Genomic DNA, 20,000 nt, shown 5'->3' with positions numbered 1-20,000 from the left:
CCCCTGCGGTGGCTCTGTTCGGGACGGACGCCGTCCTCAACTGCTCCTTCTCAGGCGTCTCAGAGTTTAACCTGTCTGAGCTGAGTGTGTTCTGGCAGCTCTCGGACACCAAGCGTGCCGTTCACAGCTTCTGGCAGAGCCGCGATCAGCTGAGCGATCAGGAGGAGCGCTTCTCCAACCGCACCAGCCTGTTCCCAGACCAGCTTCCGGCCGGGAACGCCTCGCTGCTGCTGAGGAGAGTGCGTGTGGCCGATGAGGGCAGCTACTTGTGTTTCGTCAGGGTTCAGACGTACGGCAGCGGAGCCATGCTGATGCAGGTCGCAGGTAACCAATCACAAATCACACGGGACATTCAGTTTTTCAGTTCAAGTTTATTTGTGTAGTGCTTTTCAGGATGCAAATAATTGCAAAGCAGCTTTACAGAAAATGTTAAGTTTCTACATTATATTTAGGAGTATTAGGTTATTAGTGGTGAAAATGACAGAAAAGTACAGTAATGTGAAAAAGCTCTACCTCCTTTAGAGGACTTTGCTATCCTAGGTACTACCAAAAGTCCAGCGTTTTGTGACCTTAGGGAGCGTGATGGACATGTAGCTTTTTAAAGATTTTAAATGTTTTTGAAAAACTCTTCTGCTCACCAAGGCTGCATTTATTACACCAAAAATAGTTAAAAATGTGATATATTATTACAGTTTAAAACAGCTGTTTTCTATGTGAATATGTGTTAAAGTGTAATTTATTTCTGTGATGCGCAGCTGTATTTTCAGCATCATTACTCCAGTCTTCAGTGTCACATGATCTTCAGAAATCATTCTAATATGATGATTTAAAAGCATTCAAAAGCATTTAAAATAGAAATCTTTTCTAACATCTAAAATAGAATGTCGTTCATGTTGCTTTTAATCAATTTAATGCATCCTTATTTAAATAAAAGCATTTATCAAATGTTATAGATTGTTGCTTTAAAGTTATTCTTTGTGAGCAGCATTTGTGGTCAAATAATAATTTTGACTTTTCACAGTTTTTTTTTTTTTTTTTTTTAAAGCAAATATCCCACTTACAGTAACTTATATTTGTGTTAAAACATAACTTGAATTATTCAGTAATAATGGTGATTAAATGAAAATATTAAATGTAATAATCATCATATAAAGTGAACGTGTGTCTTCAGAGTACTTGGATTAAACCACTTGATTTATTATGTTTTATGAACTTTTTGAAGCATTTAATCAAGCTCAAAATATCTTCATTTGTGTTTGGAAGATGAACCAAACTCTTAGTTGAGTGATTGATGATAAGCTTTTCTGTCCAAATTCACAGCTAAATCAGCACAGCACACTAATTAACACACACACACACACACACACTCACACACACACACGCACACACACACACACCCCACCCACAAACACACACACACACACACTCTCACACACACACACACACACACACACACACACACACACACACACCACACACACTCACACACACACGCACTCACACACACTCACACACACACACACACACAGAGAGAGAGGATATCACACACACACACACACACATCACACAAAAAATAAATAAATAAGATGTGCTAATTAATGTGCAGAAAAAAAATTTAAATCTAAAATGAGTTAACCTCACTAATTGGCTGGTCGTTTGCTGGTGTGATTCTACTGTAAGTGCCTTATTGTTGCATTTTTTAATAAACTGAGAAACAAGTTTCTGTGGTGATTGACAGATGCTATCAATAGAGCTTAAGTTGTACTGAACCCGAGCGTTCCTTTAATCTAGAAAATCGACTGTCTACAGAATCTACTGCTCCTATAGAATACATATCATCTCTATGAGACGCCAGTCAGATATTAATAACTGAAATATCATTGCTGGAAGTGTTGCAGGCTTCTGAACGGATACCAGATATCAAGCACTGTCATTACGTACTGTATATGTACTTTACAGTAATGTGTGTAATTGTGCATATGACATACAGTGTGTGATTGATGTTGTTGCACATCTTGAGGATTGTCATAAAATGCACGATCATTTATAAGTGATTCTCACAACGAGCCTGATCAATATCCAGTCGTATCGATTGGTAGGATTTGCAGGGATTGATGGTGCTCAGCTGTAGCTGCTATATGTGTTATTATTTTTATGGCTGAATGCACTCAGACTCACCGGAGTACATCATTATTTATGATCTATAGATGGCATTTTCCTATTCTCCTCTCTCTGTCTCGCCTTTCTCTTTCAATGCATTGAATTAAGTGATATTAATGCTCCGCGACGCACCACTCCTGTCTGCTTCTGTACGTCTAATGAAGATTAAACAAAAACAATCGTGTCATTTTTTACTCTTCTACATTATAATGCTTAATATTTATTAGCGGGATTATTTTGAGTTCACATTCAGAGGAAGAACTGCAGTGGTTTCTCGTTCTGGAGGTTTCCAATTAGCAGCACGGATATGTGTCATCTGTAATCGTTATATTCTCATATATGGTTTATGTGACACTTAAAGGACTGGCTCACCTAGAAATGATCACTCTGTCATCGTTTACTCTCCTCGTGTCGTTATAAACCTGGATTAGTTTGTTTCTTCTCAAAGAAAGATGTTTTGAAGGATGTTAGTAAGTGAAACGTTTTGGTGACCAAAAAAAAAAAAAAAAAAAAACTTTCTCAAAAGTTTCAAAGAAAGAAAGTCATAAAAGTTTGAATGATGAATACATTTATTTTTTCTAAAATTGCTAGTTAATTATATTGCAATGGACTAAAACGTACTGACTTTGCTCATATAGGCTATAACAACTTTCCACAAAAAATGATTTATTATTATTATTATTTATTTATTTATTTATTTATTTATTTTTTCCCCCACCTTGTTACACTTGTTGTGTTCCCAGTCATGTTTGAAAAATGAGAGGAAGAGTGATTCTCAGCTTTAAGAAATTTGATAACCTGCTTTTATACTTAAGTTTGAAAGTAGGAGTAAATTTAATGAATTCTCAGCACTGATAAATACGGCCCTGGTGTTGAGTTGAGAGTCAGACAGCAGCCAGAGGTTATAAAGTCTTCTTGGCATCAGTTCCGCTGACCCCACAGCCGTCTGATTGCTTTCCCTCCCGCTGTCCCAGCGACTAACTTTTGTGTTTGCTGAATGGTGATTGTCTGAGGGAATAAGGCGGTCTCGGGCTCCCTGCGTGTGTGCGCTCGAGGGATGCCGGCGCTGATTTCTTCATCACCCTCAACAAAAACACTTTACGAGCGGCCCGTTTCCCAGAAGCCTCCCGCCTGTGGTTCGGGTCCCTGCTGAGGAAGCGGGTGTAGATGAGCGTGTCAGCAGACGCTTTCCGTCTGATCTTGAGCCATATGTGTTTTATGCTAAGCTCCTAGAATGTAATTAACAATTTAATGGGAATCATGTCGAGCCGGTCCCCAGGTGAAGGCAGCGGTAGATCGCTCTGCTTCTTGCCTTCGCTCGCTTTCAGCTGCTTTACCTGCAAACTCATCGCCTTCCGCTGAAACTCACCGCTCTGACACTGAAACACAAATCGAGGAGTTTTTTAAAGTATCTCTGAAGGGAATTGACTGTGTTCAGAAAAAAAGTTTTGATGGCATTTTCTTTTTGTCTTCTAAGCAATTTAAGATTCAAGATTTTATTTGTCACGTACAAGTTATATGGCATACAACAAGCAGTGAAATGTAGGTCTGGCATACTCTTTTGCCTACTACAGTGATGTTTCTGAGCACAGCTGCTATGAATTTGCATTTTCATTCAGTCCATCTGCTGCTTTTGTTCAGACCAATGTGAAAAATATATTTAAATTAAACAATATTCAAATTATTTTGTTAATTAAAACAAAAATGATATAAAAATGTAAATCAAATTTTAATTTAATTTAAAAAATATTGATATAAATAATTAGTATATGTAAATATGAATAAAATGTAAATGTAAATTTTATATATAATTTTTTGAGTCATCCCTTTGTTTTCAAACTATAGTAGAATTGTGAGTTTTGTCTTTATATACAGTTTTTTTGTCAAAACACAGTATTTAAACTGTACACTTTCTTGACCATTTTGTGCTATTGTCGTTTTTATTAGTATTTTTTTGTAGTTTTTTTTTTTTTTATTTTTTGTTTTGTTTTTTTTTTTTGTGTTTATTAATTAAAGTAAGTAGTTTTGTTATGTATTTTTGTCATTTTTATTAAATTTTTATTTATACATATTTTTGTTATATTACTATTAAGGTTTAATTTATTTGTATTTCAGTTTTAGTTTTACTTCTAGTTCAGTTTTAGTTGTTTGTTAATTACTAGTTGTCTAATTTTAGTGCTTCAATGTACATGTTTAGTTGAGTTTGGTAGTTAACAGTAATGACCCTGCTTCAGACCCCCGCTGGTTTGCAGGTATTTGTTACATACACTAACTAGTCTTCCCTCTCTTTCCCTCTCTCTCTCTCTCTCTCTCTCTCTCTCTCTCTCTCTCTCTCTTTCAGACCCCCGCTGTCTCTCTCTCTCTCTCTCTCTCTCGGTCCATCACAGCTCCGTTCTCCAAGCCGCTGGTCACCTGGGGCCCAGAGTCGGCCCTGAAGCCGGGTGATGTGGTGGCCCTCAGCTGCGTGGCGTACGGAGGTTATCCTGAGGCAGAGGTGCTGTGGCAGGACGGGGCCGGACGCAACCTGACCGACAACGTTACCATCTCACAGGTGGCCAACGAGGAGGGTCTGTTCAGCGTGAGGAGCGTCCTGACGGTGATCCTGGAGCCCAGCAGCACGTACAGCTGCAGACTGATGCACCCGCTGCTGGGGGAGGAAGGGCAGGCGTCGGTCACCATCAGCGGTGAGGACAAACAGCACTCATGTTCATTCTGAGACCAGCGGTGTGAATACAGTACCACTGACATACTGTCACCAGTTCAGTACTGTGCTGAATCAGTGTCTCTTTTTGCGTTTTCCTTATCATTTTAGTAAAACATTTTGTGCATTTTTTTCAGTTTTAGTAGTAAAACGATATATATAGTTTTTGTTAATTTTTGCTTATTTTTGTTACTTTAGTAATTTTTTTAGACAGGTTTTTTTTATTTATATTTTTTATTTCAGTTAATATTTATTTTATTTTAAGTAACGTTTTTATGGTTAATTTCGCTTATTTTAGTACATCAAGTTAAACTAAAATATAAAGATAATTTTTTTTTTAAATATGTATTTATATTTTTATTACATTTAATATTTATTTTATTTCAAGTACAATTTTTTTTTTTTTTTTTTAATATAATGATCCTGGACCCAATCAAAAGTTATTATATTGTTTTAAATTTTTTATTTTTTTTTTTTTTTTGACCTAAACATGGAAATTGCACCCTCACAACTTTTTCTCTGTATATCACAAGGCGTTATTATTCAGCAGAATGGTGTTTTCCATTGTGCAGAGGTCATTAACGTTCACTCTTCCTCACACGATCTACGCAGGCTTTATAAATCCCGACTGCTGCGTTACTTAAAGTTCCTCTTTATGTAAAAGAGCAGCGTGAACATTCTGCTAAATATCTTCTTTTGTGTTCTCATTTCGGGGAGCACTTTCCTCTAAACATCCTCAATGTTTTTCACAATCGGAAGTCAATTAAAAATCTCCGCCGCGATGGCTTCATGGACTTCTCTCATCTATTTTCTCATCGCCGAACCCAAACAGGGAGAAAATAATAAATTGTTCAATTATGGTTCCAGTAGGCATCGCCGTCACTGTTAGGTGTGGAAGTGGGTTTTTTTTTATAAGATTGATTGTTTTAAGTTTTATCTGGTTTTTTGTTGTTAGACGAAGTCTAATGCTAGCATGTGTCTGTTCAGAGGACTGCTTAGTGATTGGAAACCAAAATAAGACTTCACCAACAACTGAAAACAATGATAAGTTTTTATTACATGAAATAGCTTCAATTATACAAATCCAAAAAAAAAATGTAAAAACATTTTTTGGGGGGGTATTTAGGAAAACGTTGCCATATGGCAACAGTGTACCACAATGGAAAAAATGGCCAAAAAAGTAGTTTTTCTATTAAACTATGATTATCTTTTCTATTTAAATTGACATTTCTTTTTAGATATTGATAGATTTATATACTTGGGGCTCATGCAAACCAAAAGTAAGTAGGTTCCTATCATTTAACCTTCAAAATAGTACTTAAAAGTATTATAATAATGCTTGCAAACTGACAAAAAAATTCGCATTTTGTACCATATATGCATATCAAATTCATCAACTTTTGTATTGTTTTACATCCACAAAGATTCCAACAACAAAAACAAGTCTTTTTGAAAGTATTTTATACAAGTTAAGTAAATGTATGGTAGCATGGAACATGCACTAATACCATGTAGAACATGAAAACATAAAATTCAGGTATTACGATAGGGGGCTCCCTGAAGTAAAGTGAAAAGTTAAAGTTGTGACATTTGCCAAGTATGGTAACCCATACTTGGAATTGGTGCTCTGCATTTAACCCATCCAAGTGCACACACACAGCAGTGAGATGTGAACACACCATGAACACACACCCAGAGCAGTGGGCAGCTATATATCCAGCGCCCGGGGAGCAACTGGGGGTTCAGTGCCTTGCTCAAGGGCACTTCAGCCATGGGTATTGAGGGTGGAAAAGAGCGCTGTTCATTCACTCTCCACCCACCGACAACTCCTACCAGCACCGAGACTCAAACCGGTGACCTTTGGGTAACTAGTCCAACACTCTGACTTTTTAGGCCACAGCTGCCCCCTCAGTGTGGGTTTTCCCAGTCCATCACTGTGCACATGTCTCAGTCCAACTCAAGTCACATTTCATGACATCCCATGAAACGGCAAAAAGCAGTTCCTTTCAGCTGTGATGCAAAGGTGCAAGTCACATTTGCTGCACTTCATGCGGACGATCCCCCCTGCAGCCAGGGTATTTGCACTTCCCTTTATTCTCCATGACAGGCCAAGTCTGCACTCTTCCTATTGCCCTTTCCATAAAATAAAGCTGTATTCATTTTCTGAAATGAATACATAATTTTGTTATTTATACGTAAATACAACTATACTACAATAAAAACTTCAAATCATTAAATAACTGTGATAATTTTATTGATGCTACTATCTATAAAAAATCCCAATGGGGAAATACATTACTGCAATTCCACTGTGGTACAGTGTTGCCATATGGCAACACACCTATTTTTCCATAGTGGTACAGAGTTGCCATATGGCAACCTTGATATTTTCTTAATTTACAGTAAAACTATGTTAGACAAAATTGGTTTATGAATGAAAATATCTAATTTACTTACTAAAGATGTTGCAAAAAAATCCCCCTTGAGAAAAGATGTTTAGAAATTAGGTTAATAGAGCAATTTCTGGAGCACTTCAACAGGTGTCTTCTGTGTGAGGGTGACAGTGGGAAAAGGAGTTTTGGGAGGACATTCAGTTGTCATGTGACTTAAAAACAGCACATCATTGGCTACCTTAAGGCCTACCCTTTTTAATTCCCATAATGTGATATATCGTAGTTTATTCAGAATAACAAGGAAATGAGTATAAATTAATTGTTGCCAAATGGCAACTCCGTACCATAGTGGTTTGATATATAGTGTACAATTCAGATTAGATTTGAAAGTAGGTTCTGAGGGATGAAGGTCAGATTGTGCTCTCGTTCTGTGAGACTACAGCGGACACCTGTGCTGTGAATCTCAGCCGTCTGTGGATCCTCCTTTACTTTACATGTTAGTAAACAAGCGTCAGAATCCGTGTGCGAGCCGAGCGATCACGCCGACCTTGTTTGATATGAAAATGCATTTGCATTTGTTTACAGCAGCAGCTGTATGCTCAACAACTTTGGTAATTAATATTGACCTAGTCGAGTTTGCTTGTTTTTCTACAGCAAACAAGTGTGCAACCAGGATTCACTTTGAAACAAAACGCACCGCATGTAGAAGCGGTCAGATTTAGATCAGAAACACTTCGGATGCATTTCTGTAACTATTTATTGCAAAAAGTGTTTAAAGCATCTGCTGTTTGAAATGAAATAGAAAACAGGCTGTTTGGTGACATTAGATGACACATCATTAAAATAAAAAGTAAACATGAAATTATTTCTTTATTTAATAGTTATTGCACGGTAAAACTGTGCTGCTGTCATTCATGAAAAAAAAAAAAAACATTTGCAAAGTTACTGAATAAAAGAAAAGTCCTTTGTATCTCAATAGGAGCTCAGAACGTCTTTCTAAGTGAGACATTTAGGACTTTCTATAACCGAAGAGAGAAAAATCTGTTTAGTATTCAAAAGAGAGTTTTCTGGAAGAGGACGAGACGCCAACAAGCCTGTTAAAATGTCACACTTCTCTCCAAATTCCCAATGAAAAATTACAAAGTAATGCAGACGAGCCCCGATATGAATGAGAAAGACAGAGAAAGAGAGGAGTGGAAACAGACATCTGTGAAGGTCGAGGAAGAGAAAATGAAGAGCATGGATGCGGTCTGAGGTCAGAGAAACTTCATCTCAATCTCAGTTAGCCACAGTGTACTTCATCAGTTAGCTTGTGTCTGTCATTCACTTCAGCTGCTCGCTTGAGACGCTGAGGCTTGTGGAGATGTTTATTCGTTGCAGAAGTATTCAAAAGAAGCTTTTGTATTCTGTGTAAGTAAAAACATTGCTGCCGGTTTCATGCATTTAAACATCAAGCATTTATGTAAGAACTGATGATCATGTTATCCCGCATTATCTGAGAATGTATTAATCTGACTCTCTGTTAGGAGTTCACACGGTCAGTGATCGTATTTGATTAGTGGTCTAGAATTTAAATATGTTCATTTTGATATTTTAATTTATATATATATATATATATATATATATATATTTCTTCTATTTTTCTTACTAAAACATTTTTTTTGTATTTATATATTTTTTAAATAATTTATATAAATATTTTTCATTTAAATTTAATAAATAGCCTATATATTATATATATATATATATATATATATATTTAATTTATATAATAGAACTATATAACATTTTATTATGTATTAAAATAATTTTATTGAGATGTCCCATGCATTTATATAATATTATTTAAATAATTATATAAAATTATTTTTTCATTTAAATTTAAGAAATAGTATATATTTGTATATTTAGCCTATATATTTTTTAATTTATATATAATTATATATATATATATATATATATAATTTAATATAATAAAACTATATAACATTTTATTATGTATTAAAATAATTTTATTGAGATGTATTTTTAGACCCCACTGAATGGATGGACTGTGTTTTTAATCATAATTAATTTTAACATTAAGGTTTATTGATTTATGACACACTGATTAACTAGAAAGATGAAAGATTGTGGACCTCTGGTCAGTATTCAGCTGATGACAGACGTGGCTCAAAGATCCTCTCTGTTTCTCTCGCATCATTTCCTCCAGAACTACTGTACTCTCACTTCTGATGAGCGTCCGTCTGCACAGCACCAGTACCGCGGTAAGATCTGAGCTCTGCACGAACTCACCGTTACGTAACGATGCTTCTCAGCTAATCTGCAGCAGTCGACCTTGAGCTGGTGTAAGAAAGAGCTGCGAACTCTGAGAGAAAACAAGAACGCTCACAGACGGAGAGAGCGCATGATGAGCGGACCTCTGACACCAGCGGCAGGAGCTGATGAGTTAACACAGGAGACCAGTGTGTTTCTGAATGTGGAGGACTCCTCGCTTTCTTTCAGAGTCAGAGAGAGCTGTGTGTTCACACACACAAGGACTGTGTCGTGGTGTCAGGAGCTCCCGGCACAGCTGTTCCTTTTCTAACTGCTGATATCTCTGTCAGTACAGTGGCCTCGCTTTAAAAGTCCTTCCACGTGTCAGCAGCTCAGAGAACACAGGCGTGTGTGTGTGTGTGTGTGTGTTACATCATCACGTCCATCTCTCTTTGCAGCCACAGCATTCTGGGTGAAAGCTGTGAGAAAGATCAGTAGACTGCTGGAGTGAGTTGGGAGGGAGCGGGAGCAGAAACTCGGATGCTTAGAAATGTAGCCATGGTGATTTTGCAGTGAATAAGGTAGCCATGGCGATGTTGCTGTGGCGACTGTCTAGCACTGATGAACTGCTGCTGATGTCAGAAATGGTTATGGGATGTTGCAGTGAAAATCCTCATCTTTAACAAGATCTAGCGCCGCGTCAGCAAGTCATTAGATGAGTTTTGTGTGCAAATTTTGAATGCACTGAAAAAAAATTGATGTAGGACTTTCTTTGAAACTATTTTCAACTCTATATATTTTTTTTTCTTCAGAAATTTCTAGTAAATTTACAATTAATTACAAAGAAATGGCAAGCAACACTTAATTAATACAAAATGGTGACAATTTTCAATTCATTATATAATATTATAAGTAATGTAATTTATTTAAAATTAAGATATTTGATTATAATACTTTCAGATGTTCAGTAATTTTTAATGGATTATCTTTTAAACAATTTTCTCTCAGAAATTGCTTCTAATAATATGAATTATTATTATTATTATTATTATTATTATTTATTGAATGGATTTTCTTTTAAAATTGCTGGTTCATTTCACAAATAATTACAAAGAAATGGCAATTGAAAAATAAAAAAAATTAAATAGTGTTTTCTTGCATAATGAACGTTTTGTTTGGTGAAAAAAAACAATGCATAATTTAAAAAAAAACATTATTAATAATCAAACAACAATTATGATCATACATTTGAAATCTAAAGCATCTTCCTCAGAGGCTACAACTTTATATTCACTGTAGAAATTATTTTTGTGGATGTAAATAATACAAAGATTACTGGAGCATGTTTTACAAGAAAGTACTTTCAGTTTTTCTTCTTCAAGATTGTTTGATTCAGTGTGTTATTTACTGTTTCTTTGTAATTATTTGTAAATTTACTAGCTGTTTTTATTTACTATTTCTTAGTGAACATTGTTTCTACAGCATTCTCATTTCAATGTATTTTTCTCAAATTTCCCATATATTGACAGTTTTATCCTCATAACATTTACATTTACAAATGTTTTTTTTTTTTTTCTCTCCGTATTGAGATTTTTCACATGCATTTGATTCACAATTTAGATTATGTCATTCTTTTTTTTACAAGCATGCCTTCTGTCTTAATTCATGCTTTATTCAAAAAACTATTAAAAGCAGGCAGGTTTTAGTAAAAACTATTTTTGTGATTTTTTTTTTTTTTTAGGGGTTAGCATTTTAGTGTAGGATGGAGAGCATTATTACTGCACATACATCCAGATGCACATTTACAGTGTGTGTATAATTATTAGGCAAATTGATATTCTGATCATATTTTTTCCAAGCACATTTTACTAATTCCAAACCACAACACTCATAATAAGTACTATTAATTGTGTGTTTAATCATTTATAAGTGATATATAATTGTCCATGAAGGTTTGGAATTGGTAAAATGTGCTCGGAAAAAAATATGATCAGAATATCAATTTGGCTAATAATTATGCACACACTGTAGTCTCTTAAAGAAGTGATCCAGGACCTCTGGCATGCAGAACCAGCTTTACAGTAAAACTGCATGTAAATTTAGTTTAAATTTGGCTGCATTTAGCACCACTTGTTTTTTTTTTTTTTTTTTTATGTGTTTGCATTGTTTTGCATAATTCATTTAGTGAATCGAGTGCTAAAACGGTGCAGATGGTGAAAATAAACATTGGGTGCGATTCGTTGGTGGTGAATTTCCCCCTCAGCGTCAGCCTTTTCATTATCTCTTTAATTATTTTTTTCTTTCCTATCTTTCTCCTCCTGCTGTGTTTCATCTCTTCCTATCAATCTATATTTTACTTCCTCACACACACACACACACACACACACACACACACACACACACACACACACACACACACACACACACTAAACCCATGGCTCATATTTACATGTTATGCTCGGCTTGATAACCCTTCAATATTTCAGTCTAGTGTTAGTGGAAAGATTGCATCACTTTGTTTCTCTCTTTCTCTTTGCATTATCATCTGGTCCTCCATTTGTCCCAGCAAACATTGCCTCCTAAATTGCTACCTGACAGAGCCGGGCCGAGCTCACAGTAGCCTAAAGAGTCAAGTGAGCAGACAGAAAGAAAACGAGAGAGCGAAACAGAGAGGCGGATAGAGTGAGAGAGAATGATAGCGGCAAGAATGAAACCCTTTATTAGTCCTTGTCTCCTTCTCTTCCGCATCGGTCTAATTTGAATGTAATTAGCACATGCATTGGTAGGAGAAACAGCAATCTAAATGAGAGTGTTGTTCAATCCTGTCGCAGACGCAAACAGCACTTTTCACAGCGAACACTAGCTTGATTGGTCTGGTCACGGGATCACACTGCTAAACAGCCCAAACACACAGAGACACACAGGTCAGTTCCTGCCACGCTGGATCCGTGTGTTAAACCCGGGGGTTAGGGATGTAACGTATTATCAATATCATGATATCACGATAGCATAACTGTCTCGATATTATCGTGGTCACATGACGGTATGAAATGATAGGTCTTCCGGGCAAGAAGTGTAGTTTTTAAAATATATTTAAACTTCTTAATCTAACATAAAAGGTCTTTAACGTTGTGTTTTGGGTCATTATGCTTTGGCCCCAGTATCTGTCAAACGAACTCAAACCGAAAGCACAGTATGACTTATTCCTTTATCAGGTCTGTGTTTCAAAGTGAAGTGTGCACATCATCAGCTCGTGATCCGGTGTTTTCCGTGTCTCAGAACAGCTCCGTTCACAGTGAATGAATGCAGTGAACTCGTTTATTGCACGTGACAAAACTTGAAATTCACTATAGCATCTATAAAGACAGCCTGCTTTCAATGTTAAACTAGCCACAGCTAGACAGATTCAATCCTTATAAACAGTAACTTAAACAACACTCGCACTCTTTCTGTTACTGTTGAGAGACTGACAAACCCCTCAAGTCAGATTCACAGTGAAATGCTCTCAGACAGCAAATGCAATGAGTTTGGTTCCTTCTTTTCCAAGAAGATCCTCAATATCAGGAAGGAGATTAGCACATCCTCAAGTAATGCAGAGGTCAGAAAAAATTTACAAAATTCTACTTCAAAAAGCAGTTACTGTCTTTTTTTTTATTTATTTTTTTTGGAAGCAATTGATAGCAGAATTTTGGAAGAAATTCCCACATCTTTTTTTCAAAAGTGTGCTGAACTGTTTAGAAGCAGATCTCTTAGAAGTGGTGAACGCCTCACTTCTTTCTGGGACTTTTCCAAACTCACTGAAAACTGCAGTTGTTAAACCCCTTCTGAAAAAGAGCAATCTCGATAACACCATATTGAGTAACTACAGACCAATATCAAATCTTCCTTTTATAGGCAAGATCATTGAAAAGGTAGTCTTTAATCAGCTGAACAAATCACAGCACAGAGACAGCGCTCATTAAGATAATAAATGATATTTGCTTAAATTCTGATTCTGGCAAATTATCAGTGCTGGTGTTGCTAGATGTCAGTGCTGCGTTTGACTCGGTCGATCATAACACTTTGTTCCTGTGGCTCAGTGGTAGAGCATTGTGTTAGCAGCGCTAAAGGTTGTGGGGTCGATTCCCAGGGAACACGTGTTAGGTAAAAAATGTTAGCCTGAATGCACTGTAAGTCACTTTGGATAAAAGCTTCTGCTAAATGCATAAATGTAGTAAAAACTTTTATAGAGAGTGTGAAATGTGGGTCGGGCTTTCTGGGATGGTAATCAGAAGGTTCAGGTCATACTCAGAAGGGAGAGGTTATTATGTGAGTATATCACAATGCACTGGGTCAGTTGGCCAATCAGAGCAGACTGCGCTTGTCAGAAGGAGGGACTTTGTAGAAAACGACGGGTTTGAGAGAGGCGGGGCATAGAGGACCTACAATAATGTACGTTATTTGAAATACAATGTGTTTTTTGAACATTAAAGCATGCCAAAATATACTGTTTCACCAAATACACAAAATAATGATCTTTAAAAAAGCATCATATGACCCCTTTAAATCCTGTTTGGAGTCATCTGCCTCACTGATATAAATTCATATTAGTTTCAGCATTTTTAGGGAACACTAAACAGAGAATAGCCTGATCTAAACACTCTGAAAGCTTCCTGTTCACTTCTTTACATCCTGTTCCTCCCTGCAACACACACACACACACACACACACACACACACACACACACACACACACACACACACACACACACACACACACACACACCCTAATGACGGCAGCCCTCCATAAACTGCTTTTGTTCTGGCCTGTGGAAGAACTCTACATCATTGTCTGCTTGTGCGACACAACATTGTGTTTGTGCTTAATGTAGTTTCAATTAGATGCCTGGAAATGAAGTCGCTCTGGCTCTTCTACTTTATTCTGGTTGTACTGGGGATGGCCAGGAACTGATAGTTTAGTATTTTTTAGGACTTATTGTATCAACCTCAAATACTATACAATTATATTATTTAATATTAATTTAACACTTATACGGTATAATATAGAATCTTCTTCCTTTGGTCTGTACTGTTGTGAAGAGTTGGCTAAGCCCCGTACTGTGTGAGAGTTGGAGATGGTTAGCTGATAGGTGTTGGTTGATGTGATCTGATGGGGTCATTTTAGGTAATCGCGTTGTGTTTTGTAATGTCGTTGAACTGATGTCTCTCATACTATATGAAATACAGAAAGAAAGGGAACACTTTGAAGTTGTGGACCCAAGTGTGTTTAAAAAATCTGGAGCTCAGAGGCTCTGCTTTAATCCCTTAAAATGGTGATGTCTGTTCTTTAATCTGACTCCAGGGTCGGCTGTATTTAAAAACTGGTTCAGGCACACACTCAACATTACAGCCTCTTCTGATGGCCTGCACATCAGTGCGTGGTGATTTTCTGACCCCCATTTAGGACCCATCCGGTCACGGGGAAACGCCTCTAGCCCAATCTAACCCCTCCTGACTGTTTTTTACCCTAATCAAACCACTTATGGTTTTTCCTCGTATTAACAGTATATTAATCTCCACACTCTCCATATGTGTCTTCTAGGCTAATTGTTATAAAACCGAGTTCTGACCAGTGAGTGATCGTTGATCAATGCTTGTTTGAGTGAATTCACAGTGAGTTGCCACTCGATTCTGACATTCACACATCACAGTTATGACAACTTTATGCTGGTCAGCAGAAAGAGTCATCAATGAGAGTTGGTTGGCATATAACAGCATTACGTGACAGTAAGTGGCTTCAATTCCTCACTGGACTAAAATAAAAGCATGCATACAGTATATATATAATTATATTAATACAAATATAGACTTTTTTTTGATGTCTTCTGTTTGTAATGTCTGCTCCAAATGGGCAATAGAAAAACATTGTTTTTAAAACAGGTTCTTATTACAACACTGGGATTAAGAAAAGCACTTTAACGCCAAAAAAAAAAAAAAAAAAAAAAAAAAATATATATATATATATATATATATATAATATGAATATATATATTATATATTATATCTTATATCACAGGCTTAGCATGGCATTTTTAATCTTTTTTTTTTTACTTTCTGTCCTTTTATTGCACTTATTTATTTGTATTTATCATTTAAATATATTTCCATATTTATTTTACCTAGTTAAATAGGTGCTGTAAAATAGGTGCTAGTACTCCACCAGTACACTAGTACTCACATTAGTCCTTCTTACTTACACTAGTATAAACACGAGTACTCACAACACACGTACACTAGAATTCACACTATTACTCACACAAATACACTTGGTCTCCCACTAGTTCACTAGTATTACTAGTACTAGCACTCTAGTACTCACATGAGTATACTAGTACTCTAGTACTCACACAAGTACACTAGAATTCACACTAGTTCTCTAGTACTCACACAAATACCTTGGTCTCCCCACTAGTTCACCACGTATTACTAGTACAAGCACTCTAGTACTCACATGAGTATACTAGTACTCTAGTACTCACACAAGTACACTAGAATTCACACTAGTACACTAGTACTCACACAAATACACTTGGTCTCCCCCACTAGTTCACCCGTCAGTATTACTAATACTAGCACTCTAGTACTCACATGAGTTATACTAGTACTCTAGTACTCACACAAGTACACTAGAATTCACAATAGTACTCTAGTACTCACACAAATAGCACTTGGTCTCCCACTAGTTTCACCAGTATTACTAGTACTAGCCACTCTAGTAAACTCACATGAGTATACTAGTACTCTAGTACTCAGGACACACAGTACACTAGAACTCCCACTAGTACACTAGTACTCACAGTTTTATCTTTCTTATTTTTAAACTTCCGGTTATTTTATTGCACTTATTTATTTGTATTTATCATTTAAATATATTCCCATATATATTTTACCTAGTTAAATAGGTGCTACTAGTACTCCACCAGTACACTAATACTCACATTAGTATTATAGTACTCACACAAGTACACTAGAACTCACACTAGTACTCTCAGAAGTATACTAGTACTCACACAATTCACGTTAAGTCTCCACACTATGTAGTATATAATACTCATACTAGTTACTCCCACCTGTACTCTAGTACTCCCACCACTAATACTAGTAAATTCTGACAAAACTGCACACATATAAGAATATATTTTCCCAGAATATAAGTCTGAATAACTTCTGCTAAGTTTTCTTCTCAGTGGTAAATGGGTCTTGTGTTAAGGATGTTCAGATATTTTTACTGGAAAAATACAAGAAAATAAAGTGTCTAATACGAAGAGAGATCCTGGATTTCTTTCTAAAGTTTGATGTGCTAGTCCATACTTTTTACCTGTGAACCGTGTAAAGGACTTCCTGTCTCGCTGTTTTATAAACTGTTTTTCAAGCTCATGATCCATCTCATGGCCGAGCAGGATTGTCTCTGTCTGTGTTGTGGTACGTTATTCCTGTAATGATTCTGATGATATCATCTCTGTTTACTCGTGAGCTCGGTGTGAGCAGGAAATGTGTTGCCATCACTCTTTCACAGCGAGGGCAGGGCTGCAATCCCAGATCTGCTCGCTGTCGAGGGTGTTTTGGTTAAAGCCATTAAAGCATTTCACAATATGCATCCTTCATGATGCTGTAGTGAAACACAAAGATAGAGAAAGGAGAGAGATCGGCTGCAAAATACTCTCTGCTATGGCGTAAGGTAACAAGTGTCGAACAAATCCAAATACATGCAAATAAATGATTCAGTAAGGCCAAATTATACTTTAAGAATATGCCAGTATTACAATTGGGCAGGTGAAAACTTACAATTAAAAATCATTCGTACTCTTTTCGTTCATTTATTGATTTAATTTAATTTATTGAGTTTTTTTTTTAATTTGCTCTGTTACTCGTCCCTGTACATAGTGCCGGAATTTTTACTGTAAATGCTGTAAATTATGTAAAAATTACTGTAAAAATGTAATTTATTTATAATTTTTACACATCTATTTACATGTTTTTAGCATTTTAATATTTATTTTAAAATTTAATATCCATTTTATTAAGCATTGTTTTGCACTAAGGGTATGTTATTTCTCTCATATTATTTCTCTCAATAGTTGATCAGTCAAACAATACATGTCATTACGTACTATCCCCCTGATTTCAAATACAGAAATGAAAACTAATTTTTATACTGAGTATGTAATACTAACTTTTTTATCCTACTGATCTATCTAGTATATTAATAAAAAAAATATAAACATTAAACCGTAAGCTTTTCTTTCTTTTGCAGTTTTTCATGTTTCTTCTCAGGGAAATTTATCTTATTTTAAAGAGATGTTAAAAAAAATAAATAATAATAAAAAAAAAAGTCTAAAAAAAGATGGTCCTGGATTTTTTATTTTTTAATTGGTGGGCTAGTTATTTCATTTGTTGATTCTCTTCACTTTTCATATAAATATTGCTTGAATTGTAATTCTGTCTTTTGCCTTCTATAAAAAATAAATAAATAAAAATAAACAAATAAATTCAATGAAAGGCAATGCATAGACCATGCAATGCATAGACCTGAGAGGCTCTAGAGATGAGCTCAACACAAACAGTTCCTTCTTATGGGGGTACTTAGTGTTCAGTCTAAATTCACACATCACTGTTTTTTTTTTTCAGCAAAGTCCATAAATGCTTGCAGCAGGGTTGTGCCAGAAAGTCCCAAGCATCCTCAGAGTCCAAGAAGCTAGTTTGTGAATGTGAAGCCACGGGGTCCGCAGTCGAGTGTCAGAATCTGTTCATTTGTCTCCAACCACTGAAAATGTGCTTGCTTCGCAGAAGAGTGGAATGTAAATAAGTATATAAATAAAATAAAGCCCTGTTTGTCTTGATCTGAGCTAGTTACCGATGGAGGTTGGAGGGGAAGGTGCTGATGGGACCATAGGTTTAATTGATGGGTTGGGGATAAGAGCGGAGGAGAGAATGAGATGGAAATCACAAGGCCTTCAGCTTCACTGCTGTACAGAAATTAAAGCAGGACTTCATCTGCATTTCAGCTTGCTCAACAATATGACCAAACACACGTCAAGAGTCCTTGAAAAAATCAAGTGTTTTTCTTAAGCTGATTTGCGTTAAAAGCACTGCACTCCCACTGCGCTTCTCTTTTTACATATTTCAAGCTCGAAGGTTTTTGAGGCTGAAAACAGATCTCTTATTTCTGTTGTGACGTAGGCCCCGATTGCGGACACGAGTGTTTGACCCGGAGCTGTCTGTTCTTCTCATTGGTGCTGCTTGTAACTTTATGTGCAGCAGTAATCGCGCAGCTGCCTTCAGAACGCTAGTGAAACCCACGCGATTGTACAGTGATGATAAAACTGATTTGGGCAATGTGGATTATTCTCTCTTGTAAATAAATAAATATATACTGAATTATGAATTTTTAATGATTAATATGGCTAAAAAATGATTACGGTATTTAAAAAATGTTGGAAACTGTTAATTTCCCAACTTATACGCTGAAAAAACTGTAATTAAATGTAATGGGATGTTGCATGCAAGTTTACTAGTAAAAATGCTGTTTAATCTGCAGTTATTGGAATTGAAAAAGAACATCTTATTATTAGAACATTATAGGAGTTTGTCTCATTTACAGTAAAAAAAAAAAAAAAAACACACAAAAATGACTTCTTAGAATTATGTGACACTTCAACATTTAATGCTTTTCATTGAATATTGGTGTTCTTAGGTTTTTTTCGTCTCTCTCTTTCATATTCACTTAAGTAGCAGTAGGGTTATTGTGTTACATGAATGTTTATTGCTGGTCGTTTTAAGTAATGTAATACTGTAAACTTATAAGATTACTTTTTTTTTTTTTACCGTTTTGAGAACTTATAATTCACCAAATTTAAGGTCTGTCAGAGCAATTTGTACCGTATTTTTCAGTGTTCCTACCAAGTAGTATATTTTAGGATTTACTCAACTTCAGTGTTTACTTAACAGTGTCTTATACATATATGTCGTACATATAAAAGCTGACGTGATATACAGTTATCTAAATGTAGTATTATAGATCCAAATTATTATTAACCTACTTGCTATTTATAACTCTAACATTTGCCTTAAACATGTACTTGATAAACCATTATAATAAGATGAAAAACATGCAAAAAAAACATTATAAATAATTATAATAATAATAATAATAATACTAATATAATAATAATATAAATTAATTAATAATTAAATAATAAAATAAATGAACGAAACAACAGGGCAATGAACTGAAAACTTAACAATGTATCTGGAAGAAGACGAAATAAAGTCTAAAGAATCTAGTTTTTAATGAGAGTCACGTTTCAGAGCCAAAGACAGGATGTTGATAGTAGGGAATTTAAGTATAAAAGAGACTTTCTTATGGCATTAGGAATATATGTATTGACATCTAAATATGTGAGTGATCTCATTTGGGGACCTTCTTTATAATAATCATAATAATAAGAATAA

General features: G+C 35.7%; 1 protein-coding gene across 1 annotated transcript in view; it reads left to right on the top strand.

Moving 5' to 3' along the window:
- Positions 1-20,000, top strand: part of LOC109095721 (CD276 antigen-like) — a gene marked incomplete at its 3' end in the record, with an annotated part of 54,475 nt that overhangs the window by 20,039 nt on the left and 14,436 nt on the right. The window contains exons 3-4 of the mRNA XM_042754519.1: positions 1-324; positions 4,548-4,844. The exon at positions 1-324 is cut by the window's left edge and continues 24 nt beyond it. Of these exons, the coding sequence (XP_042610453.1) occupies positions 1-324; positions 4,548-4,844 (621 nt within the window). The remainder of the gene's footprint in view (positions 325-4,547; positions 4,845-20,000) is intronic.

The sequence above is a fragment of the Cyprinus carpio genome, unplaced genomic scaffold (assembly GCF_018340385.1).
Source record: "Cyprinus carpio isolate SPL01 unplaced genomic scaffold, ASM1834038v1 S000006535, whole genome shotgun sequence".
NCBI lineage: Eukaryota > Metazoa > Chordata > Actinopteri > Cypriniformes > Cyprinidae > Cyprinus > Cyprinus carpio.
The sequence above is the reverse complement of the archived record's forward strand: the minus strand, read 5'-3'. Positions and strand labels throughout refer to the sequence as shown.